The 18,390-nt window shown below is 49.0% G+C and overlaps 2 protein-coding genes across 10 annotated transcripts in view; both read left to right on the top strand.

The window, feature by feature from the left end:
• The window catches only part of LOC103657000 (carcinoembryonic antigen-related cell adhesion molecule 4-like), a 49,229-nt gene that overhangs the window by 6,249 nt on the left and 24,590 nt on the right, over window positions 1–18,390 (top strand). The window contains exons 3-7 of one of the 6 annotated variants that reach the window (XM_040634075.1): window positions 1,653–1,773; window positions 2,731–2,783; window positions 3,099–3,130; window positions 3,539–3,580; window positions 3,849–4,634. In XM_040634075.1, coding sequence (XP_040490009.1) covers window positions 1,653–1,773; window positions 2,731–2,783; window positions 3,099–3,130; window positions 3,539–3,580; window positions 3,849–3,914 — 314 coding nt within the window. In that variant the 3' untranslated portion in view covers window positions 3,915–4,634. Of the gene's footprint in view, window positions 1–1,652; window positions 1,774–2,730; window positions 2,784–3,098; window positions 3,131–3,538; window positions 3,581–3,848; window positions 4,635–18,390 lie in introns of those variants that run through there. The other 5 variants (XM_040634076.1, XM_040634077.1, XM_040634078.1 and 2 more) reach the window with 5 other exon arrangements.
• Window positions 4,053–18,390, top strand: part of LOC103657157 (carcinoembryonic antigen-related cell adhesion molecule 1-like) — a 44,957-nt gene continuing 30,619 nt past the window's right edge. Inside the window, exons 1-7 of one of the 4 annotated variants that reach the window (XM_040634071.1) lie at window positions 4,053–4,191; window positions 9,595–9,736; window positions 10,134–10,318; window positions 11,320–11,493; window positions 12,314–12,592; window positions 13,033–13,074; window positions 17,111–17,603. In XM_040634071.1, the coding sequence (XP_040490005.1) occupies window positions 4,146–4,191; window positions 9,595–9,736; window positions 10,134–10,318; window positions 11,320–11,493; window positions 12,314–12,592; window positions 13,033–13,034 (828 nt within the window). In that variant the 5' untranslated portion in view covers window positions 4,053–4,145 and the 3' untranslated portion in view covers window positions 13,035–13,074; window positions 17,111–17,603. Of the gene's footprint in view, window positions 4,192–9,594; window positions 9,737–10,133; window positions 10,319–11,319; window positions 11,494–12,313; window positions 12,593–13,032; window positions 13,075–13,342; window positions 13,702–17,110; window positions 17,604–18,390 lie in introns of those variants that run through there. The other 3 variants (XM_040634070.1, XM_040634072.1, XM_040634069.1) reach the window with 3 other exon arrangements.

Here is an 18,390-nt window from a genome sequence, read left to right as displayed (position 1 = left end):
CACAGACATAGAAGGGCTGTGAGTTTTCCTCCTCCAACATATTGGAGAGGTATATAAGGAATGAGACTTGATCTTTCAATGTCACAAAAGTTCAAGAAAATCACACAGAAGTCATGGGAAAGAATTCCTCCTGATAATGAGGCTGCTGGCCACGTGGGCTAAGAGGTTTCTGGAACTGATACTATAATGATGTCCAGGCAGAGCAGACACATGACTGAGGGTCAGAGGGAGAGATACACCCTCTCCTTACAGATCGTCACCTGAACAAAGACACTAGCCTTCTGCAGACAGCAAGGCCATCTTCTCAGGCCCTTTTACAGAGCTCACTGATCCCTCGGAGTGGCTTGCATCTCAGAGGAAGGATGTGGCCCCATTTCCAAGCTGATTCTCATTCCATCACCTACTGTGTTTCTCCACAGAGCCAGTGGCCTAGCCCTCTGTCCAGGCCAACAATGCCACAGTCACAGAACATAAGGACTCTGTGGTCCTTACGTAGTCCACAAATAATCCTGGGGTCTCCATCCACTGGTTCTTCAATGGCCAGAGTCTAAAGCTCATGGAAAGAATGGTTCTGTCCCAGGAGAACAGCACCCTCCCCACAGACCCTGTCAGGAGGGAGGATGCAGGGAATTATGAATGTGAGGTCTCCAACCTGGTCAGTTGCAGCATAAGTGACCTCATCAGGCTGGATGTGAGCTGTGTGTGACCCTCGACCTCTGCCCCATCCTCCCTTATATTTCATGGCAGGGGGTATGAAATGGATGCAGGCCTGGAGGAGGTGGGAGCCTCCTTCAGAGCCTTTAGGTCAGTGTGGATAATATTGCCTGGAATTAGACAAATCTTGTTAGCATCTTGTTTCTGATATGTACCAGTTGTTGGACCTCAGGCAAGATGCTCAAACTCCTGAACCTTAGTTTCCTCATCTCTAAAACTGGAAAGAACAGCTGGATCTCAGGACTGTTGTGAGAGTTGTTATTATGAATTCATGAAATGAAATCTTGAGACAGAGTCATACACAGATTCAGGCTCAATCAAACTTAGCAGCTATTGTTCTATTGTTATTAACGTTTTTGTTACTAGCTGTAATGTCTCAGGGAATTGGGATTCAGTGTCGTTTGATCACATTCCAACTCTCTCACCTTCACTGATTTACCGAAGCCCTTTACACACTCGGACGCTCATTTTGCACAGTGGAGTTGACACCCATCCCCTTCATGGGCAGGGAAGCAGCAGATAAGATGTAAAGCATTTCCCACATGCCTGACACAGCCGACCTCGAAAGCAGTCAGCTAATGCTATTCTCTTTAATCAGTGAAAAGTGGACAGGTAAGAGCATCCCTCTAAGATGATCAATGGTGTTGGAACAGAAGACACAGGGGAAGAGGCATCATGCAGGAAGAAAATAAACAGGATACCAGGAATGTCCCCAGGGGTGGGGTGACATTGTGAAGATTAAAGCAAGTCCAGGGTTTCACTGTGAGAAACAAAAATGGTGTAGTGGCCGAGGAGATGGGACACTGTGGTGACAACACACACCAGTCAGACCTCAAGGCCTTTCTTCCTCACTAACCAGGCCCTTTACCCATGGCCCCTCCTGGTTTCCCCTGATTTGACTTGGGACTCATTCCCATCCCTTTTTCTTCTTCATTCAGATGGAAGAAGCACCACAGGTCTCCCTGTGGGGTCCATCACTGGCATTGCAGTCGGGATCCTGGTCGGACTGGCACTGACAGTGGCTCTGGGGTGTCTCCTGCTCCGCATAAGGACTGGAAGGTATGATGGGATTTCCCACACACTGATTCTGTCCTGCAGCTGACTGCCGGCCAGGAGGGGACCCCATCCTGACCTAGGTTCTGGACTGACTACTCCAGGCCTCCCAACTGCCCCTGGAATTTGCCTCTCATTCCCCTTGGCTCTTTCCTCACCAACTGCTGACCAGGGGTGCTTTCTTCACATGTTCCTTAGTTATACATTAGGGACAATTAAGGAACAACTCCTCAGGGTTGTCCTAGGTCACTTGGTAAACCTACAGCCATGCTGACAGGACTAAGTACTCAGTAAACAGCACCTCCCATGGTTTCTTTAAGTCCATACACTCTGTGAGGGGGATTTGAAGCCTCAGGATCTGAAGGTGGTCCTTGTTAGGGTCACGCAATGAAGAGTGGAAGAGCCTGACAGGCCAGATGGGGTCATCCCTCAAATGGCAGCTGCGGGAACCACAGCCTCTGATGTGTGAGACCAGAGACCTGGGTTCAGCCAGGTAGAGGTCCTGGGATGTCCTTTATGCCTCTTGTTCAGGCAGATGGAGAAGAGGACAGGCCACTGTCACATTTCAGCATCTCCTGGCCTGAGTGGGGAGGGTCTGGCCACAGCAGGGCCCCACATTTAGGGATCCAACAACCTGGGGCTCCCCAAGTGTCCTCTACATGCAGCTATAGCCTTGAAGCTTCCACTCAGTTAACCCCTCATGTTTGATTCCTTTCCTGGGTTCTCCATCCCTCTTCAGGACACTTTCTCCTAGTCGCTCATTAGCCTGTGGGTCCTGTGATCCGAGGACGTTCTCCAAAGGCCTTTCCTGATTCCCTCTCCTGGGCCCTTCTCTGCTAAACAGCACTGGTAGAGAGAGGTGGTCTCTAACCCTTCCTGGAATGAGGATCCTGCTTATCCCCTGTTCTAATACCATAGCTGTGACCTCTCCCTGCACCCTCACACAAGCCTGATCATTCCTAGGGCCAGGAGCTGGCGAGATCTCAGAGAGCTCTGGTGCCCAGCATCCACCCCCTGTGAGTATCTCTTCAGCCGGGTGGCCTGGGAGCCCCGTAGTTGTGCCCCAGTGTCCACTCCTGCCAGTCATTCCCCTGGAGTCTCTGAACATTTCTATAGGGACAAACACAGGGGATCTCAGCTGGCTATACTCCCTGGTGTGTGGAATTTGGCTTATAGGTCAATACCTGGCCTTCCCTGGACCCTAAAATGGTCTCTCCCTGGGGGTGCTCCTGCTTCCTTGTCCTTTGAGAGTTGTGGACATGTCCCCTCCTGGGAGGGTGGGCCCAAGCTTCTTCACAGCCCTGGATGCTAACTCCTCTCTCTGTTCCCAGGCCATGGTCCAGCCAGCAGGTCCACATCCCCGGTAAGCCCTCCCACCTCATCACTCTTTCCACTGGGGTCCTTGCTGTGCAGCCTCAAGGCAGGGCAACTGACCAATTCAACAGCACAGAGCAGACCCTGCCTCCCCCGGAATAGCCAGGACAAGGCAAGCCCTGTTCTGGCCAGGACTGGACCCTTTTCAGGGGCAGAACCACCCCCTACCATGTCCTTAGCTCTCCCTGCTCCCCTGCATTGGCCAAAGGAGAACCACAGTGGCCACCGGGAGCATCAGTCAAGGGTCCTGGGCTAAGAGGATAGGGGCATAGAGTGCAGTGGGCAGGGGTAATGGTCAATAGGCTTGGAGAAGGCAGTTCAGGAGGCAGAACTGGTCACTTCTGTAGAGAAATTACCCTCCTTCTCTTCCTTCCAACACCCATTCTCTCCTGTCTAGGACTCCCTGCCCAGCCCCACAACAGCCGTTCCTATCTATCAGGTGAGTGTGGGCAATGAATGTTCTGGTCCCAGAACCCAAGGGGGCTGAAAATCTTCCCCCAGCCTGACCCTAGCTGTGATTTCAGGTTCAAGAAACAGCAGAGCAAATGGGAAATGGGGGATACTGGGAGGAAGTAGGGGCCTGGGGCAGAAACCTGTGACACAGCCAGGCTCTCAGAGAGCAGCCCACATGAGTCTAGAACCTAAAAGTAACCCAGATATGTTCTAAGGAGATGACATGGGCTCAGAATCCTCTTCTTCTTTTATAGGAATTACAACACCCCGACACAAACATTTACTGCCAGATTAACCACAAAGCAGAAGTGGCTTCTTAGTTTCCCAAGTGCCTGGGGCCCCCTGAGACCCAGGACTCTAAGAGGGTCAGAAGCCACAGTCGGAACCAGAGAACCAGCTCTAGGCCCTGAGGATATTCAGGGACATGGACCAAGGGTCGGGTTCATCACCATCCTTCTCTACAAACTGCTGGTGGGCAGCCTGGACTTGGTCATCTGACTGTGGAGTCACTTCTTGCAGTGATGTCCACAGCACCCTCCCTGCCCTGAGCAATGGAGACAGAAGCCATCTCCCTGCTGCCTTCTCCACCTCTTCCTGGTTCGTAATGCTCTTTGTAAAGAATGGAAAGTTTGTGGGCAGAACTAGACCAAGGCTCCCAAGCCCTCAAAATAGCTGGGGTTCGTCAGCACCATGGACAGTGTCTCAGCCTTGCACCCCCCAGGAGTTGAGCAGAGAGGAGGCTATGAGGGACTGGGGGAGAGGGTGCCCATTTCTATTCTACAGAAGAAAGGTGCAAAGAGGCAGAATGCTATCACAGGGACAACCCGATTCTGCTCTCATGTGATTCGTAAACCCTTTGCATATGTCTGGATGTTACTTGTTGTCACATCAATTACAGCTCCCTGCATGGCTGATTGCTGCCCCCAGAGGGTGGCCTCAAGGTGGCTGGGAGTCTGCTCCAGCCTCTTGAGGAACCTCCTGGCCCCTGAGAGTCAGGCCCCTGTCTTGTCTACAATAAGGAAGGAATGTTTCATGATTAACTTGAGACCTTTAGTGCCTGACTTTGGAAACACACCCATTACCCAGCCTGGAGCTCCCCTGAGCACAGCCTCCTGTTTCCCAAGCCCCAGCTGAGCCCCCCAGGCATCTGGGCTCAGCAGAACCCTGGGCTGTTCTCCCAGCTCCTCCTTGCTGAGCCCTGTGCCTGGTGTCGGAGTCCTTTGCGATCTGCCTGCCTTCCCAGCAGAGCAGAACTTCCACCCACGGGACAAGTGAGGCCTGAAGATCTCTCAGGATTCTTTAACATCTGAGGGTTTCTGCATCTGTCTGTGACCCCTTAGAGGAAGAGAAAACACTAGGGCCCTCACTGTCATCCCCATCTTCCTCTTTCCCTTCCACAGCCCACCCACAGATCCAAGTCTGATGCTACAGACCCAGCCCTGCCCTTCCATGAGTCTCAGGTCCATTCTGTCCACTCATAGTGGCCAACAGAAGGGTCACCTGGGTGATCTTATCTTTGCTATTTCTTTCTTTCTTTTTGCTCTTAGTTGGGTTCACTTTGCTCTTATTTTTCTAGTTCTTGTGTTAGGAAGTTAGATTATTGTTTTGAGATAGTTCCTCTTTTATAATGTGTAAGCATTTCATGCTACAAATTCCCCTCTTGGGACAGCATAAGCTGCATCCCACAATGCTGGAGATTTCTTTTAATGTTTTTAATGTAATTCTGTGTATTTTTAGGGGCACCTGAGTAGCTCAGTCAGGTAAGCGCCTGCCTTCAGCTCAGGTCATGATCTCAGGGTCCTGGGATGGAGCACTGTGTTGGTTCCCCCTCTCCCTCTGCTGCTCCACCTGCTGGTGCTCACCTGGACTCTCCCTCTCCCTCACTCTCCCCATCTCTATCAAATAAATACCTAAAAAATCTTTTTAAAATCTCTGTATTTTTAAAATTCCTTCGAGATATCCTTTTTGAACTGTAGGTTATTTACAAATATATAGCTTGCTATACAAATGTTTTGGGGATGTCTGTTGTCTTTCTATTGCTGATTTCTAGTTTGATTACTATTTTCAGGGAACAGACTCTGATTTAAATTATTTTAAATTTGGTTAGGGTCTCCTGGCTTGTTTGGTCAGTGGAGCATGTGACTCTTGATCTCTTGGTCATTATTTCAAGCCCCACATTGGGGGAAGAGTTTACTTTAAAACAAAGTAAATTCGGTTAGCTTTCAGATATGACAGCATACAGAACCCACAGAGAAAGATGAACGGGACATCTTTCCCTTGGCTATTTTTTAGTAATAGGTCAGTGAGCAGCCAATTCCATTTTCTTCCTTCATCAGAAAATGTCCTTAGTTCCCCTTTCCCCCTGAAGATCATTCTGCCAGATACAGGATTTGTAGTCGACTTAAGAAACCTGCCACTTCCTTCTGCCTTCCTGCTGTCAGATACAGACCTACCATGACTAAATCAGTGTTCTTTCATATGCAATGGGTTGTTTCTCTGGCTGCCTTTCAAGGATTTCGATCTTTTCTCTTGTCTTTAGTTTCCAGAAATTTGTGATGTGTCTTAGCGTGACTGCTTATCTTGCTCGGGGTTCACTCAGCTTCTTGGACCATTATTTCTTCTGTACTTTTTTCCTACTTCTGGTATCCAGTGGCACCAATGTTAGATTCTTCCTTTTAAAAAGATTTGTTTATTTATCTGAGAGAGAGGGAGAGAGGGCACACTTGCAATGGGGAGAGGGGCAGAGGGAGAGGGAGGGACAGAATCCTCAAGCACACTCCCCGTTGAGCGCCAAGGGACCACAAGTCAGGGATTTTCCGCAGACTCCAGAAACTGGAGAAGGCAAGAAAATTGATCTACCCTAGAACCTCCAAAAAGGAATGTGGCCCCACAAATATCTTTATCTTAGCCCAGTACAACCCTTGTTGGACTTCTGACCTCCAGAACTGTAAGATGGTAAATGTTGCTTCTAAGCCACCATCTTTGCGGTAATAGGTTACAGCGGGAATGGGAAGCGAATACAGACTTCATATTAGATTATATTGTTGTATTAATATCAAATTGGGGGGGCTTGATCATCGTACTGTGGATATATAGAAGAAAATCCTGGTTCTGATGAGATTGGGGCTGAAGTAGTTAGGGTGAAGTAGTATGATACCTATAACTTTCAACTGATTGATAAAAAAAATCATGTATATATGTAAATATATATAATGAAAAAATTTGTGTGCATGCACATGCACATACTTAGCTCTCTACAGATAGAATACAATGTGGCATTGGTAAATAAGCATGAGAGGTACATGGGAGTTCCATCTCACAGTCTGGCAACTTTTCTCTAAGTTAGATATTTTTTTAATTGGAGGGGTGGAGCCCTATGTTTTGGAAGTACACACAAAAGTGTTTGCAAAGAATTTTACATGATTTGTAATTTTTAATCCAGTGGGTGAAGGAGTAGGAGGGAGATAGATACAGCATGGTTGGCCATGAGCTGATACTTTGAGCTGGAGATGGGTACATGGATACCATTTCCTCTAGTATAATGAAGTAGAGTCCACTTGTCTTTGTATACACATTCTCTTTGTATATCTTTGAAATTTTCCATGTGTAAAGATTTAAGGGAAGAGAAAAACAGTTCCAAATCAGAAGTTTTATCAGTGAGTTCCACAGAACTTTTCTGTGATACACTGCAGCGGCCAAAGATAAATATTCCAGACCATTCCAGACCAGTTTCCTTATCTCTTGTTCACTCTGCCTTAGTGCTTCTGCCTGCCAGGAATAGCCTCAGAGCCTCTTTCCCCGTCTGTAACATACCCCTATCCTTACTCATTCCTCCCCCTCGAATAGTAACCCTAACTGCCCTTAGGGAATGGGACTGGGATGATGACCGCTCTGGCTGCTTCCTGTTGAAATGGGGCGGTGGGCTGCGTGGCAGTCAGAATCCATCCAGGGGTCAGTCTGGGGACCCAAGCAATGGCTCCAGGGGTCATGAAGGACAGCAGATGATACGGGCATCAGCACATGCCAAAGAAAAAGCAAAAACAAATACTAAGCCTAAAACTGTGATCATATCTCTTAGATAAGATTCCTAATTATCATCTTTATCAAACAGACTACTGGATCTTTTGATCTCTTTTAATTGAGCACCAATGTCCCCTACTAAGCGGGACACTTCGTGAGAGTTATCTGCAATGTTGAAACAACATGTGTGAGGAAACTTCTTGCATCCTAAGTGGTGTAGCAATAGTACATAATCAATAGTGGCCAAGTTTTGAGAAATCCCACTCTGACTTCACTTGATTTTTGGTTATGTGTGTCTAGCGCCCGGGAACTATTATTTAGAGTCCTGCGGGTTAAACATGCTGTTTGCTTATTTCATGTTGTAGTCCTAGCCTAAGTCTCCGGAGTCCCACCAAAGAGGCAGCCAAAGCTATCGTATTAGCTTCTCTGAAGTTCATCTCAAGTTGTCTAGCTGAGGCTAACAACATATAAAGACAATCAGAATTAGGATTTAACATCCGCCTACGTGGGTTACTGGAACAGCATTTCTCTCTATCATAACCCTCATTTTCAGAGACAGCCATATCAAGACTAGTGCATTTGCAAATCAAGTCCAATCTTAATAAACTTGTTTTAATTATCAACATAAGCTCAGCAGGAATAGCAATTCGCCATGTAGATCTTTTAAATTTGCCTTTGGGGGAATTTTTCCAAGGAATCTCGAAGGCTGAACTTATAGTAGCCTCTCCAAGCCAAAAGCCAAGCCAGGTATTTACCATCAGACATGGCTGCAACACATCTGGGTGAGTGAATTCCTCTTCAAGAGGTCCCAGAGTATCTGAGTTTCCTGCACCTGCCAGGAAGTGACAGTCTTTACTCACCTGGTGAGGCTGCCCAGAACTCTGTAAGCAAGGTGTGAGGCCAACATTTCGAAGGGGTTTGTGTCTCCAAGTTTCATAAAGTCAACCTCAGTGCCTGAAAACTGTCTGGTCATAGCCAACTCTATGCATGTCTTTCTCAAATAGGACATTCCAGTCAAAAGCTTGGTAAAATCACCAATGTTTTAAGCGGTGTCCTGTTACAAGGAGAACAGATTCTTACTGAACTGATGCAAATGAGTATAGTTGGAAGGGAAGAAAGACGACTTACTGAGACCTTTTGAATTTCAGAGGGGTCAAGTAGAGGGAAAAGTCAAATGCCTCCTTTTGTTTACAAATGCACACTTGACTGCATTTCTGTGAGTTATCCTGATCTTAAGAGAAAGTTTTCTTAGTGTGGAAGACCAAGCATTAGAGAACCACCAAGGTTTTAAACAAGAATCCCAAAACTGTAATCATTTTCTTAGTTTATTTAGTCCCATGTGACTAATTCTTGTTTCGTTTCAATGCAGCTTTTAGTTAGTTCTGGAAATTCTTACCCATTTTAGTTTAGGATTTTAAAAATATCAAAAACATGTACTTCTTCCAAAAGTCCTTTTCATGAATCTTCCTGAAGAGGGAACTCATTTTGTAAATGACAAAACACTGAAATGCAATTGACAAGGAAATTTAATTATTTTTGTGACTTAGAACATTTTAATAATTTCAGTGTTAAGTGATGACCTTATGACCAAAACATATTAAAACTTTAGGAATTGCATATCATCTTTAGAACAGTTACAGCATTGGCCCAGATAACATCACGAAGGCTTATCATTTTTCACTTGACCTGCTTTCCAGGTATCTTAACATACCAAGTAAGCAAGCCTAATTGGTCAAAAAGACCTCATTTGGGGACCGTGGGGCATTGTGTGTGGTGCCCACAGACTCAAGGCCAGGACACAGCAGAGGCCAACTGGGAGTAAGGGGAAGGGCCATCCTCTAAGGGAACCGGGTCCCCCTCAGTCTGGCTATTCACAGTGTGCTCCCCGGGCCGGGATGGCCAGCATCACCTGGGAGCTTGTTAGAGGCCGACTCTGGGGTCCACACTACACCTGCTGAGTCAGAGTCTGCATTTTCACAGGATCTGCAGACCCTCCGTGGGCACAGGAGAGGGAGCGGCGGCACCACCCCCACATCATGGGGTCTCAGCCTGGCTGGGCATCTGCTGAAGCAGCATTTCTAGGTGTCACCTGGGCGTTCATAGTCTTGATAAAATTCCACAGGTGACTCCAGCGTACAGTGGGGGTGACATCCCTGTGACGAGAGTTCCTGAGGCAGCCCCCAGGCTCCTGCTCTGAAGGGAAAGCCACAGGGGGAGGAGAGAGGGCTGTGGGGGCGCTGACCCTGCACTGTGCCCCTGAGCTGTGGGGGTCACTGGACCCCAATGTCACAGGCTTGTGCTTGTCCAAACATGGGCACGTGTGCGCTCTCGCATATGGTGGGAAATCACAGCTGAAGAGGGGCAGGCCTCAGCAGGTCCCAGGGAACCACAGTGTAGACAAAAATGAAATGGGAAGAAGGGGACAAGGGAGTTGGGAAGGATGGAAGCAGGCAGAGGGGACCTGGCAGAGACCCCGCCCCTGGCCCACATGACCCCACCCTGAACTCCTGCCCACAAAGGCCACTCAGCACAGAGGGAGGCAGGAAGCCAGACCTTCAAGACCAGACAGCAGTATCCACAGTGTTTCTGGAGCAGAAGCTCTTCTCACAGAGGGAGGGACAGAGCAGGCAGCAGGCACCATGGAGCTCCCCTCGGCCCCTCCCCGACGAGGACATGTCCCCCTGGCAGGAGCTCCTGCTGGCAGGTGAGAGGGATGATCCCTGGGAGGGGGCGGGAGGATGGGGGAGAGAGGTGGGCTGGGGTCTCCCAGGGAGGACAGGGCTCTGAGAGGGGACAGGAGAGCAGGGCAGGACTGGGGAGCCGGCTCAGCAACAGAAAAATGCCTGATCAGGAAGTGGTGAGGAAAGGGCTATTTCCTAAATTACTCATAACTGAGGTGTGAATTTTAAAACGGATGATAACAACAACCCAGGACCCTAATCGCTACCCTTTCCCACAGATTAGAGAACTTGATAGACAAACACTGACCAGAAGATATGGGGGACACATTCATTCAGCCCCGGGTGTTACAGCCTGCCCCACCACTGGGGTACAGCACAGATCAGACGAGTCCCTGTCCTCCCCGAGCTCATTTCTATGGGGAGGAAGACAGACACGCAGAGACATCTAGAATGTGAGGTCAGGAACTGACAAGGACCAGGAAGGGAACAGAGCAGGGAAAGCTCAGAATGTGAAGACAGAAGGTCTTTAGAGGAGGTGGTCAGGGCGGGTCTCTCCCCAGGACCCCCTGAGTGTGAGCAGGTATCCAAGGGCCAGGAGGGAGTGAGCAACAGACATGTGAGGACGAGTGTTCGAAACAGAGGAAGTAAGTTCAGAGACGCTGAAGTAGTGTGGTCATGCCGCTGACCTTGACCAGCAGAAGACACACACACACAGATACCCGTGCACACTCACACACATGCCCCGAATGGGGATTAACACCTGCTCTGTCTCCAGAGCCCCAGCTTTCCCTCCCAACACATTGGTCCCAGCACCAATCCATCTCTAGTCTTCCCTCCTAGTCTCTCTCTTAACCTTCTGGAACCCGCCCACCACTGCCCAAGTCACTGTGGAAACGGTGCCGCCCAATGCTGCCGAAGGGAAGGATGTTCTTCTGCGAGTCCAGTCTGCCTGGGGATCTTCTAGGCTGTCACTGGTTCAGGGGGGAAAGCGTGGCACCCACTGATCGTATTGTATCATATGTAGTAGACACACAAGTAACTATCCCAGGGCCTGCACACAGCGGCAGAGAGACAATATACCCCAATGGGTCCCTGCTGTTCCAGAGAGTCACCCTGAACGACACAGGATACTACACCCTACAAATCGTGAGGAGAGATACTCAAGTGGAACAAGGAACAGGACAAATCCGCGTATTCCGTGAGTAATTCCTCTCTCAGGTCTGGTTTGGGTGGGGTGATTCTACGTCACACACACGGGACTCACAGGCCTGGACTGGGCCTCCATCCCCCTCGGCATTATGCCCCGAGTGGGGGTTTGAGCATTTAGTGTGGGACACACACAGTGGAGACAAACTTCCTAGGGTCAGAATTCCTTTCTCAGGATCCAGACTCTGGGATCCTCTGAGGAAGACCCTGCAGGACCCAGTCAGGACCAGGCCTGAGGGGCCCTGGGATCCTCCCCAGAGCTCAGCCCAGAAAGCCCTGCCCAGACCACTGCCTTGGGGCTGCTGATCCTAGTGAGCCTGGGGGTCTGTGCCAGGATGGGGTTAGGCTCCTGGGCAGAGCTGACTGGGAGCAACCATTTCCCGGCTGCCCGAGCTGCTCAGCAGCCAGTGCTCAGTCTCAAGGGCCACATCTGGGGAGGGCAGAGCCTGGTCCTTCACCTGAGACTCAGCATGGACAGCACGCATGTAAAAAGTCCCCAGTCTGTTAACCAACAGCTGTAGGGCGAAGTGAGAGATGCCAGCTCTGATTAGGATGCCAGTGGAACAGTGCTCCTGGGTGGCTCAGTCGGTTAAGCGTCTGCCTTCAGCTCCGGTCATGATCCCAGGGTCTTGGGATGTGCCCCACGTGGGGCTCCCCACTGAGGGGGAAGTCTGCTCCTCCCCCTGCTCCTGGGCTCTCTCTCTCTCACTCTCAAATAAAGAAATAGAATCATTAACAACAACGACAAAAAGATATCTGTGGAGGAGTCACAGGTACCATCCAGTGCAATGTTCTTTCTGTTGTCTGCACAGTGGAGTTACCCAAACCCAACATCACAAGCAACAACTCTGACCCCGTGGAGAATGAGGATTCTGTAGTATTAACGTGTGAACCTCAGACTCAGAGCACAAGCTACCTGTGGTCAGTAAACAGGAAGAGCCTCCCAGCCAGCGCCAGGCTGGAGCTGTCCCTGGACAACAGGACTCTCACTATACACCGTGTCACAAGGAATGACACAGGACCCTTACAGTGTGAGACCCGGAATCCAGTGAGTGCCGGTCGTAGTGATCCATTCACCCTGAATGTTCTCTGTGAGTATCTTCCCTTCCTACCTGGCCTGGGCTGCCAGCCCAAATCCACACTGCCAGAGGCCAGGCCACATCCATCCTTCTGGGGTCTGAGTCCATGACTCTCAGCTGGACCCCCAGGCTGCCATGGCTTCTTGTCCCAGGGAAACGTGGGCAGACCCAGCCTAAGCCAAGATGAGGAGGAGACGGGCTGCTCCTCGCTGAGAGGGTCACCAGCCTGTGAGGGGAAACTGGGGTGCAGCCAGAGGCGGGGGGGGCACTGGGAGCATCAGCCAAGGGTCCTTGGCTAGCAGGAGTGGGGCAGGGGGTTCAGTGGGCAGTGACTGGGACTGGGGTATGGGTCAATGGGCTTGGAGAGGGCAGTTCAAGAGGAGGAACTGGCCACTCCTGTAGAGAAATGACCTTCCCTCTCCGTCTACCAACACCCATTCTCTCCTGTCTAGGACTCCCTGCCCAGCCCCACCACAGCCGTTCCTATGTATCAGGTGAGTGTGGGCAATGACTGCTCTGGTCCCCGAAGCCCATGGGAGATGAAGATCTCCCCCAGCCTGCCCCTGGCTGTGCTTTCAGGTTCAGGAATACAGCAGAGTAAAGGGGGAACAAGGGGTAGTTTGAGGAAGCAGTGGCCTGAGACAGAAACCTGGGACACAGCCAGGCTCCAGAGAGCGGCCCAGGTAGCCCTAGAACCAGAAAGTCATCCAGATATGTTCCAAGGAGTTTACAGGGGCTCTGAGTCCTCTTCTTCCTTTACAGGAATTACGACACCCCAACACGAACATTTATGGCCAGATCAACCACAAAGCAGCAATGGCTTCTTAGTTTCCCCTGGGACCTGCTCCTTCCAGGAGCCCTCCTGTACCCCACCCAGATTCTAGGTGGAGTCAGGAGCCGCAGCCTGAGCCAGAGGACCGGCTCTAAGCCCTGAGAATATTCAGGAACATGGACCCAGGGTCGGGTCCCTCCTGATTTCTGGAGACCCCTACAGTCTGCCCTGAACCCAAGACACAGGCCCCCATCTCCCAGGAAGTGGGGGTTCCCAGATGAACTGTCCTGACCCCTGACCCACCGGGGATGATCTGAATAAAGAGAACTCATCCCCTCCTTGGCCCTTATTTTGTGAATGGTCATTTCTCTTAGCATAAATTCACCCAGAGGCACCTGGCTGGCTCAGTCAATAGAGCATGCAACTGTTTTGTGGGTGTTTCTTTTTAAGGATTTTATTTATTTACTAGAAAGAGAGAGAGAGAGAGAGAGAGAGAGAAAGAGAACACAATGGGGAAGATGGGCAGAAGGAGAGGGGGAAACCGACTCCCAGCTGAGCAGGGAACAGGACACAGGAATGTATCCCAGGACCCAGGGAACATGACCTGAGCCGCACACAGACGCTTAAGTGACTGAGCCACCCAGGCACCCCAAGCATGCAACGCTTGATCTGAAGGTTGTGGATTTAAGCCCCAGGTGTGGTGTAGAGTTTACACTAAAAAATTTTAAAAATAAGAATAAAAATAAATTGTAAAAAATGAAAAAGAGAAAAGAAATTCACCTGAAACTCTGGGTCTTTATTCTCCTGGGTCACATAAGGAAATGTGACCTATGAGTTGACCAAGGCCCGAACTCTAGTCCCCCAGGATAGAGGAAGTGGTGAGGGATGTGAACGTGTTGGAAGCATGCTAACTAGGACACCAGAGCTGTGGCCAAACCATGAGAGCACTCAGCAGTCCTCACACTGCTCAGGGACCAAAGCAATAGACACTCCCAGTGTTTATAAATGTGATTTGGGTGTCAGGAGCACAGAACATGGGGTCTCGGATGACCACCCGAAGATGAGCTAGGAGGAGCATCCGTGGGCAGGCGCACATCCTGGTGTGGGACCCTTTCACGCCCTTTTGGTGTCCTGAGTCCTTGGCCCTCCTCCCCCAGCCCTGGTAGCCCTGACTGGTGGCCTTCACCAGTAAACTTGCCTGTCCCCAAATCCAGGATCCAGCTCACTGAGACCTGTCCAGAGGTTTCTCCTCTGTGTCCACAGCCGCCTTCAGGATGTCCTTACCTCTGGGGTGACAGAGAGAGAGGCTGCCAGAGTAACCCCAGTAGGGAAGACCCAGAATTCATGCCCTGAAAACACACTAGGGACCTCACCGTCACCGCCATCTTCCACTTTCCCATCCACCCTCACAACCAACTCTGATGCTACCGACCAGCCCTGCCCTTCCAGAGGGCTCAGGACCATTCTGTCCACTCCCAGCGGCCAACAGAAGGGTCACCTGGGTGCTCTTATCTTTACTGTGTCTTTCTTTCTGGTTTTAGTTGGGTTCATTTGCTCTTCTTTTTCTAGTTCTTGTGGTAGGAACTTATATTATTTCTTTGAGGTCATTGCTCTCTTATAATATAAGCACTTCGTGCTACCAATTCCCCTCTCAGGGCAGCATAAGCCCATCTCACAAATGGTGGAGGTATTTTTTTGGCGCATTTAATTTAACTCTGTGTATTTTTAAAATTTCCCTTGAGTTTTTCTTTTTGACCCAGAGATAACTTTCAGAAGATATGTAGCATGCTTTCCAATGTTTCAAAGATTTTTCTGGTGTCTTCCTACTGCTGATTTCTAGTTTGATTACTATTTTCAGAGAACATAGTATGATTTCAATTATTTCAATTTGGTTATAGAGGCCTCTCTGGCTTGGTGGGTGGAGCGTGTGACTCTTGATATCAGGCTCATGATTTTGAGCCCCATGTTGGGGGCAGAGTTTTCTTCAAAACAAAGTAAATTCGGTTAGCTTTCAGATATGACAGCACCCAGAAGCCACAGAGAAGGATGAACGGGACATCTTTCCCTTGGCTATTCCTTAGTAGTAGGTCAGCTGGCAGCCAATTCCATGTTCTTCCTTCATCAGAAAATGTCCTTAGTTCCCCTTTCCTCCTGAAGATCATTCTCCCAGACACAGGATTTGTAGTCGACTTGAGAAACCTGCCGCTTCCTTCTGCCTCCGTGCTGTCAGATACAGACCTACCGCCACTAACTCACTGTTCCTTCATATGCAATGGGTTGTTTCTCTGGCTGCTCTTCATGCTTGTTTTTTTTTTTTTCACTTGTCTTTAGTTTCCAGAAGTTTGTTATATGTCTTAGCGTGACTGCTTATCTTGCTCAGGGTTCACTCAGCTTCTTGGACCATTATTTCTTCAGTACTTTTTTCCTACTTCTGGTATCTAGTGGCATCAATGTTAGATTCCTCCATTCAAAAAGATTTATTTTTTTAATATGAGACAGAGGGAAGAGGGCACACTTGCAACTGGGAGGAGAGGCAGAGGGGGAGGGAGGGATGGAATCCTCAATCACACGCCCCTCTGAGCACCAAGAGACCACCATCAAGGAGTGTGGGCAGACTCCAGAAACTGGAGAAGGCAAGAAGATTGATCCACGCCTAGAACTTCCAGAAAGGAATGCGGCCCCGCCAATATCTCTATTATAGTCAGTAAATCCCATGTTGGACTTCTGACCTCCAGAACTGTAAGATGGTAAATGTCTGTTGCTTCTAAGCCGCCGTCTTTGTGGTAATTGGTTACAGCAGTAATAGGAAGCGAATACAGACTTTGTATTAGATTATATTGTACTAATATCAAATTGGGGGAGCTTGATCATCGTACTGGGGATATATAGGAGAAAATCCTGGTTCTGATGAGGTTTCAGGCTGAAGTAGTTAGGGTGAAACATTAGGATATCCATAAGTTTCAATTGATTAATCAAAAAATCACATAGAATGTGCCTGGGTGCCTAGTCGGTTAAGCGTCTGCCTTTAACTCAGGTCCTGCTCCATGGTCCTGAGATCGAGCCCAGGGAAGGACTCTCTGCTCATCAGTGAATCTGCTTCTCCCTCTCCCTGTGTCACTCCCCCTGCTTGTGATCCCTTGCTCTCTCTCTCTGCCAAATAAATAAAACCTTAAAAAATAGAATAATAAAATAAAATAAATTCCAGTTAGTTAACGTGCACTCTACTATTAGTTTTAAGTATACAACACATGGTTCAACACTTCCATTTAGTACCAGGTTCTAATCACAAGTGCCTTCCTTAATCCTCATCACCTATCTCCCCCCCCCCCCCCCCGCCCCCCCGCCAGTGTGTTCTCTATAGTGAAGACTCTGTTTCTTTGTTTGCCTCCCTCTCTCTTTTTCCACTATTCTGATTTACTTTGTTTCTTAAATTCCACACGAGTGAAATCATATGGTATTTCTCTTTCTCTGACTTATTTCACTTAGTATAATACACTCGAGCTCCATCCATATCATTACAAATCACGAGTTCATTCTTTTTTGTGGCTTAGTAATATTCCATCCAAACTACATCATCCTTATCCATTCCTCCACTGATGGACATTTGGGCTGTTTCCACAGTTTGCTTACTGTAAATAATGCTGCTAAAAACACCGGGGTGCGTGTATCCCTTTGAATTAGTATTTTTGTATCCTTTGGGTAAATACCCAGGAGGGCAATTCCTGGATCAGAGGGTAGATCTACTTTTAATCTTTCAGAGGAACCTTCCTACTGTGTTCCAGAATGGCTGCACGGGATTACATGCCCACCGACTTCAGGAGTGCTCCCCTTTCTCCGCAGTGGGCAAAGACACAGATATACAGAAATTACAAGCCTAGGAAACTATCTACTTGCTGCTCCTCAACAGAATAAAAGCTCTATTTGGCAAGCCCAGACCTAACACCATACTCAGTGGAGAAAGGCTGAAAGCTTCCCTACTGGGATCAGAAACACGACAAGGGTGCTCATCCTCACCACTTCCATTCAGCATAGTACTGAGAGTCTTAGCCGGAGCAGTTGGGCAAGAAAAAGCATAGAACAGGAGGAATAAAGAGGACATGAGAGGAGATTTTTGAGAGGAAGAGACACATTCATTATTTTCAGGTATGAATGACTTTCTCTGCATGCATGCGCCAAAAATTATTAAATTGTATACTTTCAATATTTGGATTTCTTATATATCAACTACAACTCAATAAAGTAGTTAAAAACTATACGTCCATATATGAAATATTACTTAAAATACAAAATTTTAGGGGCTCCTGGGTGGCGCAGTCGTTAAGTGTCTGCTCAGGGCGTGATCTCAGCGTTCTGGAAACAAGCCCCACATCAGGCTTCTCTGCTGGGAGCCTGCTTCTTCCTCTCCCACTCTCCCTGCTTGTGTTCCCTCTCTCGCTGGCTGTCTCTCTCTCTCTCTCTCTCAAAGGAACAAAAAAAATCCTTAAAAAAAATAAAGTAGACAATTTTTAAAACGCAAAGTGGGTAAGACTTTTTCTTCTACATTTCCTTCACAGTCCACCAGAGGGCGGCAGAGCTGCTTCGTGCCCTGGAGGCTTCCTCAGGGAGCCCACAGCCCAGCAGGGTCTGACCCTCCCCAGCCTCACTCAGTCACAGTCCTCCTGGCTCTCCAGGCTCCCCACACTGGACCCCGTCAGCCCCTCCGGCCAGACAGGCATCTGCCCGCTGAGACTGGTCCCTCTGTGGGCAGTTTGTCCCTCCACATCCTCTGTCCCTAGAGGGGCAAAGGTCCACTCACCATAAGGTCACTTTCTCAGAAGGGCTCCATATGACCCCCCATCAGCTGAGACCCCCTGACATGCTCCAGACCCACCAGACAATTTCTCTTCCTGGCCCTGCTCTCGATTATAATGACTCCTCAGTGCCAGGATTTCCTGAGTGCCTGTGGCCCTGTTACAGGGTAAACCCCACGAGTCCAGGGCCCACATCTGTCCTGTTCTCCGTGGATTCCCAGGACTCAGCCCAGGGCCTGACACATCAC

The sequence above is a fragment of the Ursus maritimus genome, unplaced genomic scaffold, assembly GCF_017311325.1.
Source record: "Ursus maritimus isolate PB19 unplaced genomic scaffold, ASM1731132v1 scaffold_19, whole genome shotgun sequence".
In the NCBI taxonomy this organism is placed as follows: Eukaryota; Metazoa; Chordata; class Mammalia; order Carnivora; family Ursidae; genus Ursus; species Ursus maritimus.
This window is presented reverse-complemented; position numbering and strand designations above follow the sequence as displayed.